The sequence below is a fragment of the Peromyscus californicus genome, unplaced genomic scaffold, assembly GCF_007827085.1.
Source record: "Peromyscus californicus insignis strain IS unplaced genomic scaffold, ASM782708v3 Scaffold_4__1_contigs__length_199733344, whole genome shotgun sequence".
NCBI lineage: Eukaryota > Metazoa > Chordata > Mammalia > Rodentia > Cricetidae > Peromyscus > Peromyscus californicus.
This window is the reverse complement of record NW_026294562.1, coordinates 134,932,242-134,955,286: the sequence shown is the minus strand read 5'-3', so window position 1 is coordinate 134,955,286 and position 23,045 is coordinate 134,932,242. Positions and strand designations below refer to the sequence as shown.

Sequence of the window (23,045 nt, the reverse complement as noted above, 5' to 3'; positions counted from 1 at the left end):
GCAGGCCGGCTTCCGCCTGCTGTAGGAAGCCCCAGCTGCCCTGAATTCCCATTCTTTAGGTAGAATGCTGAGTGCAGAACTTCCCTTTGACTAAACTTCCTGGTGTGTTCTTCTCCTGGCACTCACTGCACATAGCTGTTTTAAGACCCACAGAAGTTTAGAGCCATGCCCTGGCTCATAGGAAAAACAAGGCTGCGATTCGTGTTAGGAGCTGCCGAGGCTTCAGATAGTAACCAAGCTTCTGCTTCCGGAACATTTGCATACTTCAGAACCAAGAAAGAATCAAACACAGTCCATTTTCATTTATAGGGTTCTGGAGGGCCCCATCCCATCACCGTTGTATCTCTCGTGTCTGTCTTGAGAATGCTGGTATTGTAAGGCTCGGGGCTGTCTATGGAAATATGAACTACAAAAAAAAATTGGCATCAATAGCTGGCATTTGTTATGGAAGTTATTGGCAAGTAGAACTGTCTCTTCCTCTAGCCAATGGTAATGTGATGTTTTTAATTCAATAAAACATTTCAGGAAAGTCCAAACATAAAAGTTATAAACATCGGAGGGTAAATATTTATTAGAAAGGGGAAATGAGCTTTATGTAATTAGCACAATCAGTCTTCTTTATGATTACAAGTTCCTCCTGTCCCCCATCAGCAAAGTCACTCCTCCACAAGGCTCTAAAGCTGTCAGAGCCCAGATGCTCTGCCAGGTGAGGCCAAGGGCAGGAATCGAACTGTAGGTACTGTCTACTGGAAGCGAGGGTGTGCATGGCTGCTGGAGCCAGGGCCAGTGGTTGGGGACACATAGAGCCCAGGGTCACTGCCTCACAAAGCCCCCAACATTCCTTACCAGTACAGAGGGAGCCTACGCATACCTCCAGCACCTGGGGATCTGAGCTGAAAGGCTCTGGGGAATGATCACCCGTGCCCAAATGCCAGTTGCCTCTCAGCAACATAGTGTACCTTAACTGCCCTGAAACCCATGCTTGATGGCCACAGGTAGAAAGGAAGATGACTCTCAGAAGGAATTGCACATGCCATAGTTGACATGGACATGGGTGTGTCTACACACCACAGTATGCACCAAAGATGGTTGCAGTTTTTCTCTGAATAGTGTTGAGAGTCAAAGCTGTAAGCTCACTGTTCCAGGGGGACAAGAAAGAGCATCTGGAGCAGTCACTGGTGAGAGCACTCTCTCCTGCCTAATATTCCCACCTTCCTCTTTACCACGACACGGCCATAACCTTGGGTACACAGTGGTGACAAAGAGAGTCTCCCTAATCAGTCTGCCTGCCCCAACCTCCTGTCCGCATCTGGTGGTCACAGTCTGTCTCTGCCTCAGTCTGCTAACCTGAAAAATGAGAGCGTAAGTCCTATGGGCCCATCATCAGGTTGTTTTAGAAGTTCAATGACAGATGACCTAACATTCAGCATCAGTAAGTGTTGCGGGCTCCTTTCTTCTGTTACTTTGGTTCTTGGGCCCAGCAGGAGAGTGACATATGTAGTGTAGCTGGCTGTCACATTGGCCTGTCCTTTTCTCCTGCATCTGTGTCCTTACCATGTCTCCCGGCACCTTGGGAGGCTGGAACCCCCAAGGATGGCCCTTGAGCACCCAGTATGCACCTCTGCAAACTCCCTGGTCTCCTAATGGGAAGCCTCTTTGTGTCCTGCTGGGAGGGGCCTGCAGTCTGTCAGCAGATACAGAGATCCCTGCATGTCCAGGAAACCTGGGTGTTGAAATTCCACAAGACAGCAAGGTTCACATCTCTGATGTCAGTCATATTTCAGCCTGGAGCTACTACCTCAGAGCCTCCTCCAGGGACTGGCAGAAGCTACTGTGACCTGCTACAAATCCCGTCTTACCCTTTCTCAGGGAGATGGGTATGAATTTCAGGTCTCTGTCTTTTTCTATAGCTTCAGAGCCACAGGATTCTTACAGTCAGCCTGAGTTGGACACTACTGGTCTAAGTAAAATCTGTCCCTTTAATGCCAGTGGACCTGGCTAGAGCAGGAGGCTGGCAGAGTCCAGGAGCCTGCCTAACCCTGCCCCTCTCAGACAGGGCTGTGCAGCCGAATGTAGAGCTAGACATCAACTGCAAGCTGCCTGGCCTGTCTCAGTTGGGTCTCAGCTCCTGAAGTTCCTGGACTTTGGCAGAAGTTGGCCTGATTTTTCCAGAAGTGTTTGGAAGCTTACAGTAGACGGCCTTCTCAGAGAGCTCTCCAGACAATACAAGTTGTGTGCTATCTTTCACTCCTTGGTCCCTTGCCAGTTGAGTGCCCTGGCCCCAGACTCCATCCTTCCCCTGAAGCACTCAGGCCCAGCCAGGTGATCTCCACCACCCTCAGGGACGGGGAAGGAGAGACCTCACCCGGGATCCAGGAAACATTCCAGGTGCGGTGCTGGCATGCTGGACTGGGGGAAGACTTCAAACCCCAGTAGTATTTGTGGGAAATTTGGATCCGTTGCTGTTTCATCTGGCTCTTGGCGCGTTATCTGCCTTTGGCTGGTGTTATCAACAACACATTTTTCGAGGGAGTTTACATAATGGTCCCCTCAGGAATTTCTAGGAAGGCGAGCTACTTTCTCAGCTCACAGTGGGCGCCCAGTGAGGAAAGAGGCAAAAAGTGACTCGCAGCCAAATTCCCAGTCCTGGGAAGGGCCACCAGTTGGAGAAAAGTGGGAGAGACTTGTGTCCATGATCAAGGGGTCCTTAACACGTGCCTCCTGTTTCCCTCCGGCCAAGGAAAGGAGTGTAGTGCTGGCCGGGTTTCCACACGGTACCAGCAGGAACCCCGCACAGAACAACCAGGATGTACCTTCCACCAGACCTTAGGTCTTCGAGGTGGCCCAGCCTAGGTCAGGGGAGGGGGAGCTGTTTCCTCCTCTTGCTGTTTGTAGGAACCAAGCAAGCACTTCCTGCTGCTGTTCAAAAATGGCCTCCGGTGTCTGGTGGGGCCTTAGAGTCCGCCCCAGCATGTGCCCACCTATCCAGGAGCACTGTGTTCATCGAAGCCGGAGACTGCATTGCTCAGCAGCACTTACAGACAAAGCTTGGGCATACTTTCTGGCACCCCACCTCCCAATTCCAAATTTGGAGACTTTTATGGTTCAGGCTGCTGGATTATGAATGTCCAACCAGTAAAGTCTCTGTAAATACCGACCCTCCCCCCAAAAAAAAAATCTTAAAAAAAAAAATCCGCCAGGCGGTGGTGGCGCACGCCTTTAATCCCAGCACTTGGGAGGCAGAGCCAGGTGGATCTCTGTGAGTTCGAGGCCAGCCTGGGCTACCAAGTGAGTTCCAGGAAAGGCACAAAGCTACACAGAGAAACCCTGTCTCAAAAAACCAAAAAAAAAAAAAAAAAAAAAAAAAAAAATCCAAACTCTGACACATTTCTGGTCCCAAGCATTTTGGATAAGGGATCTTCCACCTCTATGGGGCCTTACAAGCAGAGGGAACAGACTGGAGGAAACAGGAGGCTTGCCCAATGGGTAGACTGTGAGGTCTTGGGAGGAGGAAATGGGAGGGGGTGTTGGGAACTGATGGAGACCTCATACGACTTATGGGCAGATGCCATGGGCTTTGGGGTCAGTAGAGAATTTGCAGTGTGTATTAGTGATTTAACTGTTTCCTTGTGTATACTACAGGATAATGACAGTCTTGCCTCACAGTGTTGATAAAGTATGTGATACCTAAACTCAGTAAATGGGTAAATGCTTACAATGTGTTGGCTTTTCCCTCTCCATATTGAAGGCAGCCATTGCTTTACATAGAAGTACATTTATTCATTTGTTCATTCTCCCAGCCAGCATGCCTTTATAGGAGATGTATATGTGCTGCCAGGGCTGTGTGGAGGTGATGTGGGGGCAGGGCTATGTGGAGGTGATGGGGAGGCCAGGGCTGTGTGGAGGTGATGTGGGGGCAGGGCTATGTGGAGGTGATGGGGAGGCCAGGACTGTGTGGAGGTAATGGGGAGGCCAGGGCTGTGTGGAGGTGATGGGGAGGCCAGGGCTGTGTGAAGGTGATGGGGGAGGTGTCAGGGCTGTGTGGAGGTGATGGGGAGAGGGAGCAGGGGGCAGGGCTATGTGGAGGTATGGGGAGGCCAGGGCTGTGTGGAGGTAATGGGGAGGCCAGGGCTGTGTGAAGGTGATGGGGGCAGGGGGCAGGGCTGTGTGGACGTGATGATGGGGAGGCTGTCCTTGAGAATTCAGCATCCAGGGCACAGCAGAGAAGAGAAATGGAACTGTTTCCCAGCAGAACTGGTCAGGATGGCACACCCTTAAATCCCTAATGGATTCTTCCTGTTTGGAACAGGAAAAGGGGGCAGTTGGAGGAGTCTGGGCCTCCAATTCCTGATTGGTTCAAGTGGCTGCCTCTTTACAAAGCCTGAGTGCCTTGGATTTGACCTTGAAGGAGCAGAGCATTAGGATACCTGTTGATATCATGTATTTCAGTCCTGGACCAAGCTCCACAGAGGCAGGCAGAATGCCATACTCACCATCCACTCTGTAGCTCTAGTGAAGTATAGAGCAGTCTTTGGGAGATGAGCCTGGGGAAGAGGTGAGGCCCTTGAAGATACAGCTACCCCTGCACAGGAGCAGAGTTCTATCTGGTGCAGGTGGAGCAGAATCCATGGAGGTATAGAGGAGAGGAATGGTGTGGGGTTCAGGTACAGACCAGCCCGAAGCTGGCCTTTGACATGGAGTTTTAACTGGGTCCTGCAGGGGACGAGGAAGGTTTATGTGGGTATTAGATTTGCAAGCTGTGGTGAACATGGGCATGACCAGGGTTAACTAGATGAGGGAGGAAAAGTACTTAAAGAGGAAGTGCCCTTGAGGAGGAAATATAAGAATGTCTTCAGGAAAAATCATTAGCACTTTAAAATTTCATCACTTTTATTTTTATTGTTTGAGAATTTCATGTATGTGTATTATGTGTTTTGATCAAATCCAACCCATTCCTTCCCGTCCAACTCCTTCCATACTTCCCCCCTCACTTCCCTCCCAACTTCATGTGCTTGTTTGTATGTCTGTGGCGGGATCTTTCTATGTGGCCCAGGCTGTCCTGGAACTCTCCTTAGACCAGGCTGGCCTTGAAGTCACAGATATCTGCTTGCCTCTGCCTTCTGAGTGCTGGGATTAAAGGAATGTGCCACTATGACTGGATCATGTGCTCTTTTTCCAAGTCCACTTAGTGCAGCCAGTATGGACGTGTGGTGTCGGACCATTGACTGGGATATGGGTAGCCTCTCAGGGACCACATCCCTGAACAAAACTGACTCATCCTCCCCAGTAGCCATCAACTGCTAATGGTTCCTCACCTGAGGGCTGGACTCTCCCCCATCTATGCAGGGGTCTTTGTCTGTCTGGTCCTGTACAAGTCTTGCATGTACAGTTACAGACACTGTGTGTTTGTGTGTGCAATCGCCCTGGCCTGTTCAGCAAATACTATTTGTCTGCAGACATCCACTACCTCTGACTCTTACAATCTCAATGCCCGTTCTTCTACAGTGACCCCAGAGTCTTGTGCAAAAGGGGTGTGACATGGATATCTCATGTAGGCTGAGTCTTTGCATGTTGACTAGCTATGGGCCTCTATGCTAATAGCCATCGACTGCAAAAAGACACTTCTCTGGTGATGACTGAGAGATGTGACAATCTATAATGTTATAAAAGATAACTCAGGAGAGTATAGCTGCTAGTAGTTTGTAAACATGCACTGTGGATATTAAATAATTATAACAAAGAGCTTATTATCAGCTTTCTGGTACTGTAACAAAATACCAGAGGTAGCATACTTAGAAAAAGACTATGTACATTTTGCCTCATGGTTTCTGAGTCTTCAGTCCTTGGTCTGATGCTTTTGGTAGTCTGATGAGGTATTACATCATAGCAGTCAGAGCGTAATGAAGCAAAGCTTCTCGCCTCATGCTGACCAGGAAGTGGAGAGGAAATGACTGGGGTCTTCTTCAAGGATATTACCCCAATAACTGGAAGACCATCCTCACTATCCTTATCTCTTAAAGGTTCTATCACTTTCCAACAGTGCCAAGCTGGGGCCAAACCTTTTAGCTCATAGGCCCTTTGTAGATATTTCACATCTAAACCATAGCAAGGAGTAGCCTCTCCACAGAAGCTTGGCCTTCAGTATGATCTTCCAGATTGGTATTAGTGTTTCCCAAATGAGCAAAATATGCACAAAGTGTAAGATCTGAAACATGACCGCTTATGTAAACCCTTTTTTATTTAAATGTTAGCTTACTCCCATGTTTTTGTGACTATTTTCCCCTTGACAATGTCTTGGAGTTCTCCAATATCAGTATAAATGGAGTTGCTCCACTTAAAATTACTGTAGATCGTGTTATGTTTTTAACTTATTGTGAGACAGTTTTAGATCTCAAGGAAGTGTTGTAAAAATAGTAAATTTCATTCACCAACTTTCCATATGTTAATGTATTTTATAATCCTAGAGCAATTATTAAAACCAAGAAATTCACAAGGAAATAATAATGCATGAGGAAATAAATATGTTTCACCTGGTTTGAACATTACACAAAGGATACATGTATGAAAATGTCACACAGCACTCCATAAATATACACAACTTTCATAGAAATTAGAAACTGAAAGAACTGGGAGAATAATTCAATGGGTGAATGCTTTAATAGCATGCTCACGATCCCCAGCACTTAAAAATATATACTTTTGTCAAAAACAAGAAATGAACTTGTTATGGTGTGAGAGACACTTGCCGCCTTTTCTCTGCACCACAGTCCCAGCTGGGATCCTGGTTTGCATTTACTCTCCTCTCCCATAGGGGCTCCTCTCTGTGGTAGCTCCTCAGTCCCTCCTGATTGGTCACGACTTCCATGCTTTTGCAGAATACTGACCAGCTGTTTCATGAATTGGGCCTTTCTTGTGTCTTCGTTAGAGTGAGATCATTCATTACGGGTAAGGATAACCTGGGGTGGGGGTTAACGTGGTGAATGACGGTACTGTTACCTTAGGTCACCTGGCTGAGGTGCCTTCCACAGGATTCCCTACTGTGACCTACAGCTTTGCCTTTTGCATTAGGATTAAGTTTCTCTGTAGCAGGGTTTCCCAACCCTGAGCACTATTGACATGTTGAACTAGACAATTCTTTGTTGTTGGGAGACAACGTGTACACATGAAGGGTTTAGCAGAATCCTTGGCATATACTCACCTTGCTGGAGGAGCGGGGACAACTCCTGACTGAGTTGTGACAACTAAAAGCTGTGTCTTCAGATACCACCAAATGCTCTTTGGGATACTCAGCTGCCCCTGACTGAGAACCACAGATGCGCAGGATAAATAACTAGAAGTAGGTCAAAGATCATTTTGCACACAAATGTGTAAATATGGAAATTCCATAGCTTTAATTGGCCTAGAACACAACACAAAACACACAGATGGTAAGACAGTTACGCTGGTTTTTCACTAATTGTATGAGTATGACCAGCACATCCGGAAGCAGGGTATGTTGAGTCACCCAGAACGGCCTTTGTTACTTGTCCCTATTCACTGCCCCTACGAGGACCACTGTTGCACACTGTGGTCCCTCAGGCTGTTTTTGCCTATCTTTGAATTTTATATAATACCAAGAGCACACGTCAGATACAGATCATGCTCAACTGATCTCCAAAGAGGCTTATATTTGCATGCTTTCACAAGCAGTGTGCAAGAGTGCCTCCTTCCCCTGGCCTTCACCCCATCTTTTTAAAAATATATCATTATTTATTTCTATTTCATGTGTGTTGGTGTTTTGCCTGCATGTGTGTCTGTGGAGGGTGTCAGGTCCCTTGGAACTGGAGTTAGAGACAGTTGTGAGCTGCCATGTGGGTGCTGAGAATTGAACCTGGGTCCTCTGGAAGAGAAGCCAGTGCTCTTACCACTGAGCCATCTCTCCAGCCCCATCACCCCATCTTTCTTATCTTTGCCCATCTTGAGTATTTTGAAAATGAGTTCCTTGCAGGTGAAATTGAATTTCTTGTATTAATGAGCGTGAGCGTTTATCTGTATACTGAAGAACTAGTACGTTTTCTTTTCCCTGGACTGGGTTTTAATTTTGTTACATTGTGTCCTGGAGATTTTTAAAAACTGGTTTTTAGAAATTTTACCTATGAAAGAAAATAGACCTTTAGCTGACATAACTTTTCAGCCTTTTTTTCAGCTCAGTATTTTCTTTTCTCTTTTTTTTCTGTTTTATGCGTGTGTGTTTGAAGTAAACTTTTTTTTTTTTTTTTTTTTTTTTTTATATCTTGGGATTTGTTCCATGCCCAAAATGGTCTTTCCACTCCTAAACTATAGATAAATTTACTTCTGCAGCTGCTTCTTTTACTTTTATGAATTTACATTTATGTTAAATTCCTTAATACAACATCATGTAATATGTGTGTGTCTGAGTATATTTGTGCACACATGAGTGTGGAGATGTTTGTGGAAGCTGAAAGAGGGGAGTAACCTAGCGTGAGGATTGGGAATCGAACCCAGGTCCTGTGTAAGAACAGGAAGTGTTTTTACCCACTGGTTGTCTCTCCAGACCCCGTGGCTTCTTCTTTATTTCTGGATTTCCCCGTCTGTCCCACTAATCACATCGTGCACTTAATGTTTACATGACCATAGCTTTATAAAGTATTTTAATACACTGAACATGTGCTTGTCTACAGTTTTGCTGGTGAGCTATTCCTTGTTTGTTTTCCCATGTGGTCTTCAGCATATTCTCATTTAGTTGGAAATTGTGTGATTATGCTAAATTCAATTTCATTCTTCTGTAAATTAACTTAGGGGAAAGTATGTCCTTGTACATAACTCTGAATTATCCTGCAGTAACATCATGTTCTTTTACATGATTTCAAGATGTCTTCCCAACCCACCCTCCAGAGAACTTTGGTCTTTGTATACATCTTACACGTTGCCTCTCACATTTGCTTCTGCACAATGCTTCTGTTCCTTTTTGAATGAGGACTTTTCTTCCATTATGTCACTGAATTGATTATATCTCATAAAGGGGTGCAGCCATCTTGTTAAATGAACTGCCTGGATACTGTACATATTCTCGTTGAATAATTTCATTTTCTATTGACATGATTCCTTTTTTCCTAATCACTAATATCCTCTCTGATCTAAAATAACAACTGGATATCCTTCTCCTCTTGACTTTGTGGGGAATGCTTCTAATATTCCCTCATGAGACAGGTATTAATCAAGTTTAAAAAGTCTACATTTGTTTAAATCTTATTAAGCATTTAATAAGAGTCACAATTGGATTTTATTAAATATCTTTTTATTATCCGTGGAGAGAACAAGTAACTTCTCATTTTTTAAAGACAACTTTTTATGTGCATGAACATTTTGCCCACCTGTATGTCTCATGCACCACATTCATGTTTGGTGCCCATGGAGGCCAAAAGAGGGCATCGGATCCCCTGGACCTGGAGCTACAGGCTGTGGTAAGCTGTCATGTGATTGCTGGGAACCAAACCCGGTTCCTCTTCAAGAGCAGCCAGTGCTCCTAACCTCCGAGTCTTCTTTCCAGCCCTAACACCTCACTCTTGAGCTAGTAATATGGTGAATTTTATTATCATGTTTTCTAACACTTAGCTCTCTGAATTCTGAAGTAAATTTCACTTGGCTTTGGTACAATTCATTCAAATGTGCTAGTAAATTGTATTTTGAATCTGTGCAACAATCATTCACAAATGAGTTTAGTATGGTTTCTTTTCTTATGCTTATTCTGTTTGGTGTCAATGTTACATTAATTAGTATGAAAAAAATAGGGGAAATATCTTCCCTTCTCATGTTCTTAAATATTTTAAGATGTTGGTGTTAGCTGCTCCTTAGAAGTTAAATAGAAGTCCCTTTGAAAAATACGATACTAAGAATTCAGTGGGGTGGCCATGGTGCTTCTCTAGGTGCCCTCTGTCATTCAGTCTGTAGCCAGAGAAAGAGAGAGGGAGGGAGGGAGGGAGAGAGAGAGACAGAGACAGAAAGACAGAGACAGAGAGACAGAGACAGAGAGAGGGAGAATTAATTCATCATAGTGACAAAATCCTAGACAATAAACAACCTGAGTGGGAAGTATTTGTCCCTGCTGACAGTTGGAGGGGATTTGTTGTTGTAGATGATGCCAGGTGCTTGAGACACCTGGTGACACTACATCCTGTCAATGAGGAGCACAGTACATCCTCATTCTAGGAGAGGACTTTCTTCTTCTCTATGCAGTGCAACATCCCACCAGCTTTCTCCTTTTTTACACAGTACAACACTCAAACCTAGGAAAGGTACTGCCCACTTAAACATCACAAGTACGAGGAGCCCTCACAAATATGGAAGAAGCTAATCTAATCTAGATGATCCCTCACAGATGTGTCCAGAGGCTTGCCTTAGGGGATTCTAGAGCCTGTCAAATTGATAATCAGTATTATCCATTACAACACATGCGTGCGTGTGAGGCCAGAGGGCAACGTCAGCTTCAGTCACTCACCACATTGTTCTTGTTTGAGACAGGGTCTCTGTAGTCTTGGCTGGCCTAGAGTGTCCTATGTAGACTAGGCTGAACTCAGAGAGATCCCCCTGCCTCTCTGTCTCCTGAGTGCTGAGATTAAACGTGTGAGACATCATGCCCAGCTCTACCTTATTTTTTGATGCACGGTCTCTCACTGAACTCGGATCTCTTGATTCAGCTTGACTGGCTGGCCAGGAAGCCCAGGGATCGTCCCAGCTCTGCCTGCCAGGTGCTGGGATTGCAGTCACAGGTGGGCTCTGGGTATCTGAAATCGTGACTTCACTTTTACACGGTCAGTGCTTTACCCACAGCGCCATCTCTCTACCCTAGAGACAGGCTTAATGTCAATAGTACGTCTATTATTTTAAACATTTACAGAAAAGCCATGGGTTTTGTACATAAAATGAGTCAGGTGGTCTCTGGTCTGCCTTTTAGTTATCCTTTCCTTCTTGTTTCATTTTTTCCTTCCCCTTTTTCTTGAATAATTTAGTGAATGGTTTCTCTGGTACACTTTCCCTTCAGAGAAGCAGCTCTGGGGGTTGTCTTTGGGTGCCCTGCTTTTTAAATCATAACATAATCTTTTATCTTTACTCTGTTTTGGTCTTCTTGGTGGCAGGGTTTGTGTTTGCAGTACTGATTACAGAGGCCGAGCTCTACACTTGCTAAACACGTGCTCTGTCCCACAGTCCCTTGTAACTTCACACGACAGGCTCTTATTGGATTGTCCAGGCTGGCCTTGAGCTCACTCTGTAGCCATGGTGGACCTCGAACTTATGACCCTTCTGCCTCAGCCTCTGGGGGAGCTGGGATTATAAGCACTACCACCAGGCTTAGTTTTATCCTCTGGGTTGATTGTTTGTTTAAATAGATTGGTATTATTCTGTTTTAAGCATGTTAAAATTACTTTATTCTTATTATTGTAGTTTGGATTCTAAATATTTCTTCAGATACTCTATGTATCTCAATGTGTCTCCCTCTCCATTTTTCCCTTCACTGTCTGCAGCTTGGGTTATAGTTTTTCCTTTGGACCACAAAATTGCTTAAAGGAAAATTTAGATTTCTTTTTTTTCTTTTTGCATGTGACAAGGTTATTTATTCTCTAGCTTTCTTTAAAACAAATATTTAATTACAAGCTGGGTGTGGTAGCCCCTGCTTGTGATCCTGGAACTACAAGAGTGATGAGCTAGCCTGGGATACATAGCAATGTGCTGCCTCAAGTATCATTTTCATCATGCTATGGTTTTCACGTCCACATTTTACTGGGGCTACTTGTTATAAATACTCCATGACCATTAAAGATGTGTCTTGCCATATTTGTTTTAAGAACTGGAGCTCTATCAAGTCTATCTTGATGTTATTTACATCTCTTTTATTGTCCCATGACTATTTGGTTTGTCCTGAACTGAGAAAGATCCGTTAAATGATTATAGTAACTTCTTTTTTTGTTGTTTACCCTTTTATCCCAGGTCTGTTTTGTTTAATGAGACTTAATACTATGTAATATTTGGGGCATAGATACTAGATAACTGTTGAGGGTAAATTTCTTTGTATTATTTCGTGCTTCAGGTTCTGGGTTCAAGTTTGACTGACATTAGAGTTATTCTCCTTTATTTTGACTTCTGAATCACATTTAAGTGCTTGTAACACAGCATCTAATAGAGCTTTAGTTTATCGTCTAATGTGAAGGTTTTATCTTAGTAGACAAGGTTAGCTCATTTATTACTAAGTCAGATGATTCTGGTCCTAGGTTGTGTTTTCCTCTGGATTTTCCTTGCCTTTCTATAGTGTTTTTCATAGAAGACGGGCTCTTTCCACTGATTTCCCTGTCACACTTGGTCTACACAATTAAGCTTCCATGTTTTCATTGTCTAGACATTAGAAAAAATCTCTTGTCTTTGATGTTTGGAAAAGTGCTGAAAAATGTATCTGTGTTAGTTCACTATTGCTTCTTAACAAATTACCACAAAATATGGTTGCTTAAAACAAAACATATTTCTGATCTTTAACGTCATGAGGGTTGGGGATAAAGACATTGCTCAGCCAGGTCTTTTCTGTCTCAGCAATTTTGCGAGGTTATGGTGAGGGCATAGGTCTGGTCAGAAGTCTCATTTGACACTCAGCTGGGGAAGAGTTTGTCACCGGGCTCCCAGGCTCCCTGGGTAATTATTGGAAGTTCCCTGTTCCTTGTAGGTTGTTGGAACAAAGGCTGAAGTTTCATGCTGTCTAGTTCATCAGACTGGCCTGTTTATTGTAGCATGGCCTTTTCTAATATGGCAGCTAGTTTGACCAAAGAAGGCAAGCCAAGAAAACAATCCAGAGAGCCTTTAAGGAGGGCAGAGATCCTAGTGTTTTATGAACTAATCATGATGTCACATCCTGCCATTTGTGCTGCATTCTGTGGGTAAAAGTGAGTCCAAGGCAAGGAAAAATGGTGGACATGGTTGTCTGCAAAGTCACTGGAAAACAATGACTTCACCCTCGGCTTCCAATTCAGGGCATTGTGATAAAGAGGCTCTCTGAGGTGTCCAGCACCATCCAGAAGACAATGGTAACAGCTCAGGCTGCAGAACTGTTAACAGCTTAGCCATCAACTCCTACAGACATGCCAAGAAGAAGAAAAAGCAAGAATAGACTATCAAATGCTGCCAAGGAACCAGCAACTGTGCAGGTTCTTAGGGACACATTACCACAGGGTTTAGCTAATATGTGCCTGAAAATGCTTGTAGAAGGAGGAAGACAAGGAGGCAGAGAATACTGAAAATTCCAAATTTAGGACAATACCAAATTTAACTAAGCATGCTGGGAAAACCATCCTGGAGAGGCACTGCCAGTGGCCGCACCTGGGGCCAAGACTGCCATCCCAAAGCCTCCTTTGTGCTTACTCCCCCTTTTAAAAACAAAAACAAAGCCACCAATCTGGCTCCCAACACTAGAGTTTTACCTATGCTTGAGTTGCATGCAAACAAAAATCCCACCATATTCTCCTATTCTAATCACGATACATCTGCTCCAGTGTCAGTGAGCATTTGCCTTGTTTCTACCTCTGTAATAACACAAATCCTATTGAAATGGGCATCCCTGATGTCTTCATACAGCATATATTCAGATTTCTCTCCGCAATATTCTTGGGGATGGATTTATAAAATTGACAGTGTATAATGCCTGTAACAAATAGTGATGGATGTTTTTCCAAAGTTGCTCGAAAAGTTCCTGGTGGCTATATCCTTGTCAAGAATTAGAATCCTTGCTGCACACTGGTCTCGAATGCCTTTAATCCTCGGAGGCAGAGGCAGGAAGATCTCTGTGAGTTCGAGGACAGCCTGGTGTAGAATGAGTTCCAGGACAGCCAGGGCTACATGGAGAAACCCTGTCTCAAAAAGGAAGAGGAAAAGGAGGAAGTGGGGGAGGAAGGTGGGAAGAGGAGAAGAATTCTCCATCTTTTTCAGTGTATGTAGAAGTATCTAAAGATGGTCTTAATTTGCCTTTGCCTGATGGCTAAAGAGACTTCGGCATATTTTCATGTGCTTCATTGCCATTTAAATATCATCTTATGAAATACTCAAGTCTTCTGCCCATTTTTCCATGAGGCTTTTTTTTCTTATTTGATCTTTAGTAGTTTTGGTTTGTTTTCTTTTTTAAAAAAAATGTGCTAGATATACTTTGTTGGTTATGTGCATTGCAAATACCTCCCCCATCTATTGCAAATACCTTCTCTCATATTTTTATACTTGCCTTTTAATAAACAAAAGCTCTTCATTTTAATGGAGTTTAATTCATTTGTGTTTTTTCCTCCTTTATTTAAGTTGGTATTTTTGTATCCTGTTTAAGAAGACTCTGCCTAACCTCCCACTCTTTGGCTTTGATAATTAGAGAAGTTTCATGAGAAAGCCCTGTCCATAAAATGCACAATGAACAGTTCACCCCTCCTCCTTCCTCTCTTTCCTAATGTGGCCATTATTTCTCCTAACCCCAAGCACTCCTGCCCTTAATTGTGCTCCTGGGTCTGCCTTGCCTCGTGACCACGTGTCTGAACATTGCTGCAACAATCTGGAGGAACTCTTGGGTGAAAGTGCAAGGAATCAAACATTTAATGAGGTGCAGTCGTCTTTATGGGAGCAGCTGTGCTGTGCGCGCGCGGGTTCTCATCTTTTTACCGTTCCATGGAGAGGTGAACAGTAAGGGGAACGTGCAGGCGTCTCTGGACCCACGTGTGCTGTGCAGCAGTCCACCTCAGTCGCTGACTCTTTGAAGGCTCGGACCAGCTCCCACACACTTGAAAAGTGAGAAGGAGCTGTGAGCTTTTCTTAGCCTGTTGTAAGAGCCCCCTCCACTGCTGTTTGCCTTCCTTTCTTCTTTATTTTTGTCCCTCCAATCTCTGCACATTTCTTTACTTCAGACGGCACAGTTGCACATCTGTTCTGTGCAGATGTTTGCGATTGCTTGGAACAGCAGACTTCTAAACGGAGCATAGCACACCCTTTGCAAACCTCACTGTCGCCTCCCTGTGCCATGCTGCAGGGAATTCCTCGTGTTGCCCGAAGGGCACCAACTAACCGCTGGCCACACAGTGGAGAGTCAGGTCTTCCCATTCCAGCTCAAGCTTCTTCGACTCAATTGGGTTCGGCATCCTGGAAGCACTGTGTCTTTAAAAGCGCCATAGGAACATCTGTTTCCAATTTTCAGGCCATGATCATGGTGAGGATTTGGGTGCAAGTAGTTTATGTGGGAAGCAATCCCAGGAAATACTGTGAGGGGCCATCTACAGGGAGAGAAGTGCAGAAAGGTGCATTGATGGGTGTAACTCATCAGCGGCCTTGGGCCATGGGACTGTCCCACTAGGACCCCTGAGCAACATGTAGAACATAGCTCAGAATCCCTCTCCCAGTGGAATAGACTCAGCCAGCCCCCATCTCTTATGGTTGATGGTCCTGTCTGCTCACAAGTCCTTTGGGAAGGAAGAATAGCCATGCCTGCCTTGGCAATTTTGATAATTCATCTCATTCTGAACACACTGTCAGTGTCCAAATGTCTTATTAATTACAATTGGGAGTCTGTCTTTTTAGATGCCCATTCCTGTTTTAGTAGAATTGCTTTAATTCTCTGTTTGTGGGTGTTCCAAGTTTTTCTAGGTAAAATACTGCAATAATTTATACCCAGCTCAGCAGAGGTAGAAGCCAGGCAGGGAGAATAGAAGGCGACCTCTGCATGTCAGCCTCCCATTTCTGGTCCCCGTGATAGCTGCTTAAAACTCCACCTCACTCACTGTCCAACACGCTCACCTGGGACCCTTGGCACGGAGCTGCCTCTGGTGGAGTTAGGCTAGGGCTGTCTCTTGGATGATTTGTCAGGCCATGGCCATCTCCTTTATCTCTTGCATTAACTGGAAGGGATCCTACTTACTAACCACTCCTGGGAGGCACCTCCCAGAATTCCCTGAGTTTGGAACTCCTGAACTCAGTCCCGTGAGACAGGCCCTCTGAGGAGTGAATGCAAGAATTCCACTGAGCGGAATAACCCAGTCAAAGTTTTAGAATCCCAGACTCAGCCCTCCTTTCTCCCCATGTGTCTGAAATCCCAAATCGGAATGGTAATTGCTCCATGGCTGCTGACCCCAGCTGTGACCTGCATCTGGGCGTGCTCTTGAGGCACTTATGGTTGCTTCTCTTGTCCTGCAGCATCTGATGTGTGCTGGGCTGTGGTGCCTGGTGGAGGGAGATACATCCTGCAAGACCAAGCTGGACCCTCCCCTGGACGGCACCGAGTGTGGGGCAGACAAGGTAACACCCAACTTCTAGCAGCCCTGGCAGGCGGCAGCCTCGCACCTCCTGGACACTGAGCTGCTCTCCCTGTGGAAGGAAGGCAGTGTGCACTCTGCTCGGGAGCCTCAGAAATACCCCTGAGCACTGCAGTAACGCCCATGGAGCCCACAGCACACCCATGTGTCTGTATCACCCCTTGTTCCTTACGCAGCTACAAGAATCAATCATTTCCTTGATTTTTTTTTAATTAAATGAACTCCTTTTGTCACACAAGTGAATTCTCTTAAACGGAGGGTTTTTAATGAGTAGGTATTAAACCAAAAACCAATGCACTCGCCATACATTGATGAGAATCTCATGTTGTCAGATTTTGGCTAAATTTTAGGCAGCGAGCTGATCCTTTGGCAGGGGTGAGACTATAAGGTTTGAGGGAAGGACCTGCAGCTACACAGCTTTCTCTTCAGTCTTACTTGCAACCTTTCCTTAGTTGTTTGCTGTTTCCTCCATCCTCCTCCCCTGCTTCCTCCTCCTAACCTCCCCTGCTCCCTCCTCCCAGTCCCCTCCTCCTCTTCTCCCTTCCCCTCAATCTTCCCCTCCTCCTGCCTCCTCCTCCCTCCTCCTCTCCCCCGCATCTTCCTGTCTTTCCCTGCTCTTCCTCCTCTCCTCCACATCTTCCTGTCTTTCCCTGCTCTTCCTCCTCTCCCCCACATCTTCCTGTCTTTCCCTGCTCTTCCTCCTCTCCCCCACATCTTCCTGTCTTTCCCTGCTCTTCCTCCTCTCCTCCACATCTTCCTGTCTTTCCCTGCTCTTCCTCCTCTCCTCCACATCTTCCTGTCTTTCCCTGCTCTTCCTCCTCTCCTCCACATCTTCCTGTCTTTCTCTGCTCTTCCTCCTCTCCCCCACATCTTCCTGTCTTTCCCTGCTCTTCCTCCTCTCCTCAGCATCTTCCTGTCTTTCCCCTGCTCTTCCTCCTCTCCTCCACATCTTCCTGTCTTTCCCCTGCTCTTCCTCCTCTCCCCCACATCTTCCTGTCTTTCCCCTGCTCTTCCTCCTCTCCTCCACATCTTCCTGTCTTTCCCTGCTCTTCCTCCTCTCCCCCACATCTTCCTGTCTTTCCCTGCTCTTCCTCCTCTCCTCAGCATCTTCCTGTCTTTTCCCCTGCTCTTCTTTTATCCCTCTTGAGATAGAGCCTCTATATATAGCCCAGGCTGCCCTGGATCATGCTGTAAAGCCCAGGCTGGCCTTAACCGTGTGTTCTTTCAAGGCCTTCACCTCACAAATAAATGCTGGGATTTCAGGCCTTTTACCACCATGCCTGGCCTGTTGGAAGTCTTGAAAGAGTTAACAACAACAACAACAAAAGGATGTAAAGTTTTATTCTGATGCTGTGCTTGGGAAGTCCTGGATCACACACTCTGGGAAATCTGTTTTAAGGACTGACTTTCTTTTATCCTTAGAAAGAACCAAGGCTCATCTACCCACAGCTAACCCCCACCCCAACACCCCCATATGCACACCACCATCACCACCAATCTGGCTAGCCCAGGCTGGTTTCCCATTTGTGGTACTCTCCCGTCTCAGCCTCCCACATGCTGGGTTCAGAAGCAGGCACCACCACACCTGACTTTGTCATTTCTAAGTACTAAAGCCAGCCCTGAAGCTCTGGCCTCAGATCCTGAAAACGTCGTCTTCTGGAGAGAAATACACATGCATTATTCAACTTGTCCACACCCTTAGTTCTGTTCTCATGCCACGTGGATCCGTCCTTTTCTTGAGAATTTAGGAAATCTCTGTGGAACACATTCCCTGTATAAATTAGTGGCAAGCTCCAAACTCCAGGGAGATTACAGGCACCAGGCTGAGCAAGCATTAGCACACATGCACACCCTGAAATACCCTGCTTCCATGGAAACGTCAAAATGGACTTTGACACCAAGAGGGAAATCAGTCCTTTGGGGAGCAAGTGGCTTTGCTGAGTGTGGCCCTTTCGTGTGTTTCAGTGGTGCCGGGCTGGGGAGTGTGTGAGCAAGACACCCATCCCAGAACATGTGGACGGGGACTGGAGCCCATGGGGCACCTGGAGCATGTGCAGCAGAACGTGTGGGACGGGAGCACGGTTCCGGCAGAGGAAGTGTGACAATCCCCCGTAAGTTTCCCCTGACCCCCCGCTGCAAGGGGCAGCCCATTCTGCGATTCTTTTCCCCTCATGCAGAGAAGTGCATTAGAAAGGGCAACAGGATAGACTGAGGTTGAGTTTGAGGGCCTGGAGTGTGTCCTGTCATCTTTGCGGAGCTCTTTCTGAGCACAGGGACACAGTAGAGTCCCAGGGCAAGTTGGCTCCCTTATCCCTTACTTGGCTGTGGTATAAAGACTCCCTGGGACAGACAGATGACAATCTGTCTTGCCTATGCCATGGTCTTCTTAGTTGAGGGACATTCTCAGAAAGCCTGGAGACCTTCCCGAAGGGGAGGCTGACCTTCAACTTGCTGCTCACAGATTTGGGAGCAGGTAGAACGTGTGTCTGGGAGTATCTACGGGTTCAGTATTTGTTAAGCTAAATCGTTTTCACTATTTTTCCTTCTAGAACTATTAGACAGAAAAAAACCTGATGTATTTTTCTAAATTCCCTTTTATGAACTATGATACACCAAGACCCTTCCTGTTCACCCCAGGACATTTGCTCTGGAAAACTCAGGGACAGATTTTCATGCTCTATTATAGTAATTACATCTCCATGGGTTTTCTCCTTCTCTGAACTTTCCCAATTGTAAACGTTCGCTTTGACCATCTGCTTTCTCTCTAGAGTGTCCTCAGTCAGGTCCCATCTGTTTGGAGAGTGAGCAAATGATAAATTGTGTCTAAACATGAAATGGTTTTCCACAGCGAAGTCATGTTGATGAGGAATTAGCAGATACCCCTTGTTTGTAAAAACTCCCAAAGCTCGGGCTGCATAGTTAAATCATGGGGGTGGGCCATGCAGTTGATGCCTTAACGGTCCCAGGTGATGCCAAGGGCCAACCAAGGCTGGGAACCTTCTTTGTAAGGAGAGCTGACATCCATATTTTAGTGGGTGGCCATCACATAGCAGTTTTCAGTCGTCCTGTAACAAATGGCATTGTGCAAAATGTCTTTTTCAATTAAGATACAGCTGAATGTCTGGCGCACTACACAGTCGGTGTTTAACCTGTCAGGAATGACTTTCTTAACTTAAAGCCTGAGTGACATCTTACTAGTGAGGGAGATGATTAAAAACTTCAGCTGAGAAATGATTGGACAGTAGGCTTTTTTTTTTTTTTTTTTTTTAACTTGGCTCAGTTGAAAGTAACAGCTTGGGCTCCCAAAGGAGAGGTGTAGGTTGGATTCATAGAGCTGATGTTTGGGCCCCTGGTCATTGGCCTTTGACCTCAAGGGAGACCCTTTTGTTCCCTAGGCCTTGGGTTCCCCTATTAGAGGCCACTGGCATGTAAGAAGAGGAAGAACCAAATGTGAAAACTGGCACAGACCAGTCTTCAAGTCCAATCCTGTCCCCTACCCTACAGCACCTGGTAGCTTTTACTGGTCCTACCTACAAATTGTGAAAATTTGTTGGGCTGCCTATAAAGCTGTTGGCACTTCATCCATGGTCCGTATCATCAGCAACACGGGCAGAAGAACCAGGATGAAGCCATCCACCTTGTCCCTCTAGCTCACAGAGCTGTATTGCCACTCAGCACAGGGTGAGAACCAGGATGAAGCAAGCCATCTGCCTTGTCCCTCTAGCTCACAGAGCTGTATTGCCACTCAGCACAGGGTGAGAACCAGGATGAAGCCATCCGCCTTGTCCCTCTAGCTCACAGAGCTGTATTGCCACTCAGCACAGGGTGAGAACCAGGATGAAGCCATCCGCCTTGTCCCTCTAGCTCACAGAGCTGTATTGCCGCTCAGCACAGGGTAAGAGGGCTTATATGAAGCACAGGAGGCTGCCATGGGTGCTCTGGGTTTAGAGCTCATGGATACTGGCCTCCTTTGGCTTATCACAAATGTCAGCTCTTATCAGGTGATACCCAGTAGACATCACACAGAGCCTCTAAATGTTCAGCATCCCCTCCGTTCTGACATGCTGGGCACTTTAGTTGTGTTTAGGTGACAGCATACTTGTTCACATCACATGTTTTCCCAGTGCTGGGGAAAGGCATTAGGCACTATTTAAAGGGCCAGTGTTGTCCTTTTGTCTTGCAGCAGTATTGCTAAGATCCCCTGCAGGAGACAAGCTGCAGAGGAGACTTTCCAGAGTCTCCTTTGTGGCTTCCCACCAGGGCTGGTTCCCTGTCGCAATCTGAGCTGCATCTTGACCTGTTGCTCTGGGCTACCCTAGGGACATTTTGTAAGACCGCATAAGACTTCCCATTTCCTAGAGCCCTCTCTGTACCCTCTCTGGCTTGGCCTGCTGTGAGGTTTTATGTGTTGGGATCTAGACCCATCCCTCCAGATCCAGTGGCCCCAGAAGACAAAGTGCTCACAACATTTTTCTTTTAGCTTCATTACCAGTGCCCACCATGCCCTACTTGTACTGAGACCCTCGCCCCAGCCCTGCCCCCATCATGAATTTTATCTCTTGTTCACCCTCCTGTGTTTTATCACTTTGGATTGAGAGAACCGGCAACCACACGGACAGCTGCAGGACTGTGGGGTCTTCACACATTGGTGTGGCGCACAGGCGTTCCTTCTTGCCCAGGCTCCACTGGCCCAATGGCTGTGGGGAGACCAGTGATAAAAGTGTACCAGAAAGAGAAGGCCGCTGTTCTCGCTCCTTCCAGGCCTGTGTTCCTTCTAACAGATGCTCTTTCAACTGGATGCTTGCAGTAAGCATTGAGTCTAAGGAATGCTGGGCATGGGTTTACAGTGAAAAGTAAAGCATATAAAATCCTGCCTGCCTTCCCATGATTCCCTCTGCCTGTGTTTCAAATTGAATCCCTTGTAAGCTACCCTCTCCTCCCTGCTCACTTCTAACCTCTTCATACATATCACCTCCATTACCGCCTTGCTCAAGGGCATAGCCCCATGCCCATGGCTACCTTTTTTTCTTATTTACAGCTATTTATAATAAGTCTGGTGAATGGGGCCCACAATTACCATGTATCAATTTCCTAAGGCATAGTGGAATGCATGGGCTCAGTCCGTTATTAGCCAGGCAGTTCTGTGGGAGAGACACCCTTTTATCCCCATTGTGCAGATATAAAACTGAGTCATGTAACAATTAGATGACTTGCCCATGGTCCTACAGGTAGGTAGTAACCCATTGGCATGGTAATTTCTCTAAAAAACCAGAAATCAAAAATCAAAGGTATCCACATGGTTGGTTCTTCCTTGAATACCTGAAATAGAGTGTGTCTCCTGTGTTTGCTCTAACTTCCAGTGGCTCTGGTGGCCTTTGTCCCCTGGCTTATAGACTGTCTACCTGCCCTTTCATGTGGTCTCTCTACCTTTTCTTCTCCTGGAAGGGCTTTTACCATTGGATTTCAGGCCTGTGCAGTCTGAGATGTTCTCAGCTTAAGATCGTAAAGTACATCTCCTACAACCATTTTTCTGAACGAAGACCATTCTCATGTTCCGGGTCAGCGTGTCTTAGGGGACCAGCATGGCCACCATTCAGCATGCTCCCACCTTGCAGGATCTTGTCCATTCTTCAGCCACAATGATCCAACCCAGACCTTCATCAGTGTGCTCTCCTGGCCCTAACTGGCCTTCGCTTAGATCTCAGTGGAAGCCTCTTCTCCTCAGAGGAGCCCCTTCCCTGACCACCCCGTTTTAAGTGAGGTGAAGTGTCACCCTGTGCACCCTTCCAGCATGGCTGGGTCTCTTGTGTCTCAACTCAGTTGATTCTGCTTTGTTCCCATTGGCTTTGGAGCTCCATGAAGGCCTAGGGCCGGCTCCACCATCCCTTCCCTGCCTACAGCAGAGCAGTAGCTCAATAAAATATGCCGGGACATCTCCTTGCCTGTTTTCCCAAGGGAAAGCAATCTTTCTGCCCTTCCCAGGCCTCTATGACATATCCTGAATGTCTCTTTTCCCCTCAGAAACACAAAAATTAACTGAAACAATCAGACCAAGTAATAGATCACCAGTAAGCCCCCTTACTTGTATAGAGTCTTGGATGCTCTAAAAAGCCAGGCACTGTAGCCCACCTTTCCCCTGCAATGCTATCACTCACAGCCAGAAATGCTCAGGAAGGAGCCTGAGCATGTCACCCCAGTCTTGCCTATTTCAACCTAGAGCATGACCTTGTTTTGGTCCTGTAATTTTGACACCTTGCTAGTCAGTCTGATCATTCACTGTGACCATTCAGCTCCATTTCTTGTTGGGAATGGGAACAGCTCACCCTGTCTCCTTGGGAAATGTTCTTCAAGAGTTCATCCTACCTTCCTGGAGCCAACGAAGATGAGAAGGGAAAACCCAGTCAGACTTTGGGCAGGTGGATCTGCAGCAGCCCTGAAGTGTTTCCTGGGTCAGCATTCAGGCAGTTAGGGCTTGCAGCCTAGGGCCTGATCCTGAACAATGTCTGTGGGGTGACTTACAAAGCACAGCTGATCATGGCCTCTGAGCCAAGAGCTGACCCAAACAACATACTCTCTGTCTCACTCCTTAAATCAGACAGCTCACTGCCCTGATATTTCAGGAGATGGCCAGAGCTCACTGCTGTGAACAGCTTGGAATACTCCCATGAACCTCTCCCCATGGCTCTATCTGCACATCCCTGGCCCCTTTCCTTCCATTCTGCAGCTGGTTTA

The 23,045-nt window shown here is 46.1% G+C and overlaps 1 protein-coding gene across 2 annotated transcripts in view; it reads left to right on the top strand.

Moving 5' to 3' along the window:
• The window catches only part of Adamts17 (ADAM metallopeptidase with thrombospondin type 1 motif 17), a 323,860-nt gene that overhangs the window by 180,801 nt on the left and 120,014 nt on the right, over positions 1 to 23,045 (top strand). For both annotated transcript variants that reach the window (XM_052763539.1, XM_052763540.1), the window contains exons 11-12: positions 16,195 to 16,296; positions 18,279 to 18,424. In XM_052763539.1, the coding sequence (XP_052619499.1) occupies positions 16,195 to 16,296; positions 18,279 to 18,424 (248 nt within the window). The remainder of the gene's footprint in view (positions 1 to 16,194; positions 16,297 to 18,278; positions 18,425 to 23,045) is intronic.